The sequence below is a fragment of the Priapulus caudatus genome, unplaced genomic scaffold (assembly GCF_000485595.1).
Source record: "Priapulus caudatus unplaced genomic scaffold, Priapulus_caudatus-5.0.1 Scaffold651, whole genome shotgun sequence".
NCBI lineage: Eukaryota > Metazoa > Priapulida > Priapulimorpha > Priapulimorphida > Priapulidae > Priapulus > Priapulus caudatus.
The window spans coordinates 148,730-155,562 of record NW_014577712.1 but is presented as its reverse complement, the minus strand read 5'-3'; the positions used below and the strand labels follow the sequence as shown (position 1 = coordinate 155,562).

At 45.5% G+C, this 6,833-nt stretch overlaps 1 protein-coding gene across 1 annotated transcript in view; it reads left to right on the top strand.

Annotated features, from left to right (window-relative positions):
- LOC106812459 (ras GTPase-activating-like protein IQGAP1) overlaps positions 1-6,833 on the top strand; it is a gene marked incomplete in the record, with an annotated part of 55,202 nt that overhangs the window by 7,989 nt on the left and 40,380 nt on the right. The window contains 3 exon segments of the mRNA XM_014816344.1: positions 3,689-3,765; positions 4,027-4,094; positions 5,712-5,825. Of these exon segments, the coding sequence (XP_014671830.1) occupies positions 3,689-3,765; positions 4,027-4,094; positions 5,712-5,825 (259 nt within the window).

Sequence of the window (6,833 nt, the reverse complement as noted above, 5' to 3'; positions counted from 1 at the left end):
CGAACCCTCTTGTAAAACAGTTCTTCTGTGCTATAGAAAACTAACTCCTATACTCTTCGGCAGGTAGTTGCCTGTTTCATCGTCCGTGTTCTTCGGTTCTCTTGTGTGGTGTGTGTTCGGTGCGTGAGCGTGTTGCGTGCGTGTGTGTGTGCGTGTGTGTTGCGTTGTGGTGCGAGTGTGTCTCATCTCTTCTGGTCTCTCTCTGTGTGTCTGTGTGTGTCGCTGCTCTCGTCTCTGGATTGGTCTCTGCATGTTCTTCTCGGGTCTTGCATGTGTGTGTATGTGTGCGTCGGTTGCGTGTGGTTGTGTGCGTTGTGCTCTCTACAATAGTTGCTTCTGCTGACTACATTTTCCTAACACTCATCTACTGATCTCTCTTCATAACTGCCGGTCTCTCTCTGGTTGTCCTCTCTCTCTTCGCTTCTCTTCTCTCTCTCTCTCTCTCTCTCTTTCTCTCTTCGCTCTGGTGTCTTCTTGCGTGTTTGCGTGTATGTATGTGACTACGCACGTCTGGATCTTGCCCTCACTGATTACACTGCTCATACTCACTACTAGGCTGATCCACTCTGTTTACTTCTCTGCTTCTTGGACTTCGCTCTCTACTGACTTCTCTTCTCTCTGGCTATTCTCATCTTCGCTGTCTATAATGCAAGTACTCCTATTGCATAGCTAGTGTCCGATCTTTCAGCGTACCAATAAATGCCAAATACAGGCATTTTTAGGTATGACGAAATTAGTGCCACTCCTCATTTCTCGAGTCTCGTGCGTCTCGCTGTGCTCGCTGCTGCGCTCGTGTCCCGGTGTTCTGCTGCCTGTGTCAGTTGCTGCTTCCGGCGTCTTCGCGCTGTCGGGTTGCGCTCCTCTTTCCTGTGTTTGCCTCTTGCTCTCTCTCTCCCTCTCTCTCCCCTCTCTCTCTCTCTCTCTCTCTTCTCTCGCTCTTTCGCTCTCTGTGTGCTCGTGTGTGTCGTTTTCGTGCTGTGCTTGTTGCTGGCTGTGTCTGTGTGTGCGTGCTGCATCTGCTTCTCTCTCTCTTCTCGTCTCTTTCTCTCTGCTTCTTCTCCCCTTCTGAGGGCATCACTGTTATATCGGTATTTTAGGCGTGACTAGTGCGAGGCTTAATAAACTCTGGCAGAAATAAACTACCGTTGATTGGGTGCGCCCGCGTATGACGCCAATAATTTGTGTGTGTCAACAGCGGAGCGAGCAACACATCGCAGCTGCACAAAGCTTTTATAATACCTAACAGCTACTCCTTACACAGTGCTGGTCCCGCAGAAGCTGTATATGGGATAGAGTGTTCGCTACAATGAGAGACCGTCTCGTATGTGCGCTCGTGCGTGCGTGTGTGCGCTCCCGCGTGCGTGCGTGCGTGCCGCGTATGCGTGTGGACCCGTATCCCGCGTATCGCTTTGGTTCTGTACTACTTATTAAGACGTGCTGGTTTTCATGACGAAAACATGTGCGATAACGACCCTGTCTGCACATATCATGAATATAATGACATAATGACAACCCATTAAATTTAAAGTGTCCATTTTATAACGTCCTACTTTTATTCGTTTTACATTGTGCCATAAAATGCAAGCTGATGAAATTAACGCGCCCCGTGTTGTTGTCCAGTTAGCAACACCCTACTTCATTTACTACTGTGCCTATCCATCTGAAATGCCTTTTCAAGCAGATTGAAACAGCTTCACACTCTGGTTAGGCGAAATGTGCAGTGGTCGTGTATGCGGATGAGCATGCAACTGACGCAGCCCGCATGATAGCTGCAAATCATGACATTAGTCGTAGGTACGAGGATGATGCGATTGGCAGATGGCTCTATTGAGTGACTCTAAGAAGAAGTTATTAGTAGGGAAACTTCCAGCGTGAGATGGCCGTGAGTTAGAGGCGCGCTGCCTCGCGGACGTTTCCTGTGCCCTGCTTCCTGGTCATACCAACAAGCCAACCTGTAATCTATATAATAGTAGCTAGCATACTCTGCGTACGTTCGCTACATCGTAAGCAAGCGTATACAGTGGAAGTGCCTCGCCCAGTTGCAGTTGCCTCCGCTGTCTATCTCACTGATACCAGGATGAAATGTGTAGAACGGCGATAAATTTTACGCATCACGTACAGTTTGCTTTTTAACATGAAAACTGGTGGAAATACTATCAGCACAACGAATTTATCCAGTAATTGTAATAATGGCTTGAATAGTATGTCGTGGATGATTTAAAGGAATGCCGCCATTCTTACAATATAAAATACTGCATACGGGTTTCTATAGACAGTGTAGTTTACTACTAGTTTGCAATACTGTACTGTAGAAAATAGCAGGTGGTCATCGGGCAGCGGTGCATTGGGGTGGGCCATTGGTGGGAGAAGCTAAACCATTGTCTAGTTGAGTTCGTTGAACAGAGTAGTTGCCAAATTATTTCAATTACTGCAGGTTTATACATGGCAGGAGCATTTTCCATAGAATGGCAGTTGTATGTGTGGGAAGGGTTTTTGTGTGTGTTGTGTGTGTGTGTGTGTGTGCAGTGGCGTGGCGTGCGTGCGTGTGCTATGTGACGTGTGTATGTTGCGGTGCGCGTGGTGCGGTGGGTGTGCGTGCGTGCGTGAAGTGCGTAGTCGTGGGTGCTGTTGGTGGTGTGTGTGTGTTGTGTGGTGTGGTGTGTTGTGCATGTGTGTGCGTGCGTGCGTGCGCTGCGTGCGTGGTGCGTGCGCGTGTGTGTGTGTGCCGCATTGTGTGTGTGCGTGCGTGCGTAGCCGTGCGCCGTTGTGTGTGTGGGTCGCATGTGTGTGTGTGCGTGCGTGCGTGCACCCACTGTGTCTACGCATGATTATCTGTATTCATTTGAAAATTCAATGTATAAATGTGTCCTAATTATTAATTCTCAATATACTGTGTCAAAGAATAATTAAAGTGTAAAGTTAAGTTTTTTCTCTGTTCTACCCTAAAGGTATAATGTTTAGGTGACAACGTCACATGGTACTTAACTTGAAATGCCGTGTTGCCATTTTCACATGGTAATTAACATTTTGTTAAAGATTTTACTTGAAAATTAAACTTTATTTGAGTGTGAATCACATTATGATTAATGTCTAGGTTCTGGTGGAAATGTTGCAGTTAGCAGTATATTTGACCATGGTGATTTACAATTTAGAGATTGCTACCCAAACATTTGTGTTCGCAAATATCTGTATTCGCCGACACTGCTATTCGTGCTTCCCGTGAGTGGCAGTTATACAGTGAAACTACCTCTATACGCTGAACACCTGTCTATACAGGACACGTTGGGTATTTCCCGTGAGTGGCAGTTATACAGTGACTACTCAACTACTTCCATACAACAGACACCTTACCCACAGGGTTGGCTATGCAGTTATTTACCACATATGGTGCCGCCTTTGTTCCCCCTGCCACTGATCTTTCTAATACCTGATTTATACTTGCACATAAAAATGTTGAAAGATCTATACCCTGGCAGTGGGAAAACGTCTTGATAGTACCACGCCAGGAGGTAAACAGCAATCACGTTATTTTATTGATTTCACGTGACACAATGTATACTATACAATTTCAAGTTGCATTTTTGACAATGAGGTGTGTTTTTGACATAGGATTCTGCATTTATCTTAATGTTGTTCTCACATTAAACCACTACTACACCAAGCAACATTTGCATCTTTCTCATTTCAGATATTTCACCCTGAGACGACAGATATCTATGACAGAAAAAACATGCCAAGGCTGGTGTACTGCATTCATGCCCTCAGGTGAATTTTCTATTCGTATGGTAATTTTTATGTCTCTGCTGTTCAACACAGCTCCTCTCCTGTCCCCGCTTCCTCCTCCACACTCCTCTCTCGATCATGCTGCCCCTTTTTTCCATCCATTTACACTGGCCTCAGTCTCCTGTTCATGCTCATGGCTGCCCTTGCCACTCTGCCTTCCTTTACAACCGATTAATTCAACTTTCTATAATTATTTATTCTTAAAAAGAAAGCTCTGTTAATGAAATGATTTGCTCTTTTCAGTTTGTACTTATTCAAGCTTGGAAAAGCATCCCAGATACAAAATCTTATTGGCAAGGTTGAGTTTACAGGTAAGATGTAAAAACAGCGGGGTATATGTTGACTCTATCTTGGAGTTATTCTTATTCGTCTATATTCTAGTACACGTATGCTTCCTTGTCCCACTACTTAATGCACATGTCACATGTCACAGGTCTTGTCTACTTGTGGCTCCCATTTACTGTCTAGTGATGGCTAATGTTTACTGCCTGAGCATGGCTTACCCTTACTATCTGTTGGTGGCTTACATTTACTGTCTGGGCATGACTTACATTTACTATCTGTTGGTGGCTTAAATTTACTGTCTGGTGATGACTTACATTTACTGTCTGGCAATGGCTTACATTTAATGTCCGGTGATGGTTTATGTTTATTGTTTCAGCATGGCTTATCCTAGTTACTATCTGTTGGTGGCTCCCATTTAATGTCCTGTGATGGCTTATGATTACTGTCTGAGCATGGCTTACCCTAGTTACTATCTGTTGGTGGCTTAAATTTAATGTCTGGTAATGACTTACATTTACTATCTGGTAATGACTTACATTTACTATCTGGTAATGACTTACATTTACTGTCTGGGTATGACTTACATTTACTGTCTGGGTATGACTTACATTTAATTTAATGTCCGGTGATGGTTTATGATTACTGTCTGAGCATGGCTTACCCTAGTTACTATCTGTTGGTGGCTTACATTTACTGTCCGGTGATGGCTTATGATTACTGTCTGAGCATGGCTTACATTTACTGTCTGGGCATGACTTATGATTACTGTCTGAGCATGGTTTATCCTAGTTACTATCTGTTGGTGATTTACATTTACTGTCTGTTGGTGGCTTATGTTTACTGTCTGAGCATGGCTTATCCTAGTTACTATCTGTTGGTGATTTACATTTACTGTCTGTTGGTGGTTTATGTTTACTGTCTGGTAATGACTTATGATTACTGTCTGAGCATGGCTTACATTTACTGTCTGGGCATGACTTATGATCACTAGCTGAGCATGGCTTATCCTAGTTACTGTCTGTTGGTGGCTTACATTTACCGTCTGTTGGTGGTTTATGTTTACTGCCTGAGAATGGCTTACATTTACTGTCTGTTGGTGGTTTATGTTTACTGCCTGAGCATGACTTACATTTACTGTCTGTTGGTGACTTATGTTTACTGTCTGGTAATGACTTATGATTACTGTCTGAGCATGGCTTATTCTAGTTACTATCTGTTGGTGATTTACATTTACTATCTGTTGGTGGCTTACATTTACTGTCCGGTGATGGTTTATGATTACTATCTGAGCATGACTTACATTTACTGTCTGTTGGTGGTTTATGTTTACTGCCTGAGCATGGCTTACCCTTACTATCTGTTGGTGGCTTACATTTACTGTCTGTTGGTGGCTTACATTTACTATCTGTTGGTGGCTTACATTTACTGTCTGTTGGTGGCTTACATTTACTGTCTGTTGGTGGCTTACATTTACTGTCCGGTGATGGTTTATGATTACTAACTAGACTGGCCGGCGTTCTCCGCAACTCCCGTCTCGAGCGACGCGAGCGAGCCTGGGTGTCCGTCTGTCGGTTATGTCTTTGTATCACGGATGTTGCTACTTTGCTTTAACCAATGGTTAGCGTTTTTGTCGTCTATAACAGAGGAGGAGATCAGCAACATGAGGAAAGAGCTGGACAAGTACGGCATTCACATGCCCGCCTTCAGCAAGATAGGTGGCGTGCTCGCGAACGAGATGACAGTGGACGAGGCAGCACGTGAGTACATGCATGCGCGCGTGCTTGCTGGGCTTCTGACCTGCGCAATCAACGACAGACGGATTTGTGACGAGATTGGAGCGTGGCTCAGTGAGTGAGAGATGTCACTGTGTGAGTGATGCCAGTCGGTTGCTTGTGTGTGAAGTGATAGACTGGTGGTAGTGAGTGATGCGAGTGGTGTGTGTGACGGTAGCAGTTGTTGTGTGTGCGAGCGATGCAACTGTGGTGTGTTGTAGTGATGCCAGTGGTCTGTGTCGTGAGCGATGCTCCAGCGGTGTGATGTGGTGATGTAGCGGTGTCTCGCTTGTGAGTGGATACAGTGGTGTGTGTGATGTCGAATACAAGCTTGTGTGTAGTGAGTGATGCAGTGGTGTGTGTCGTGAAGCGAGTGCAGCGGTGTGTGGATTGACTGTAGGCGGTGTGTATGGTGATTGATGTAGCGGCTGTGTGGTGAGCCGATGCAAGCGGTGTCGTGCTGAGCGATTGCAGCTGTGCGGTCGGATGCATCCAAGTTGTGCTGCATTCATTGAGTGACTGTAGCGGTGGTGGATGTTTGGAGCGATTACAGTGGCGCCTGTATGGCTAGGCCGTTTTTATACGTTTCGGACGTGAAGACCGGGGCAGCTGACAGCAGTGTGCATGGTAAAAATCTGATATATGGGGAATTTTTATCAGGCTTCGCTGATCAGTACTCGCTCGCGTCGGGCGACCGATTCCCGAATCCCAGCCTATCACTAAATGTAGGCGAATGGCGCCCTGCAACGTTGGTCGACGTTGACTGCCATAGAATTTCCTTCGCGCGCGTTTTTATACGTTTTCGACTGAAGCGGGCAGGCTGAGCAGACCAGCGTTGTGCATGGTAAATCGTGATATAAAATATTCACTTCGCTTCGAGCAATCGATCGGAGCGATTCCCGAATCCAGCTATGCTAATTGTATAGGGCGTGGAGAATTGCGCTGCAAGTCCGGTTGCGTACGCCGAGACAGTACTCAAATAAGACTCGGCAA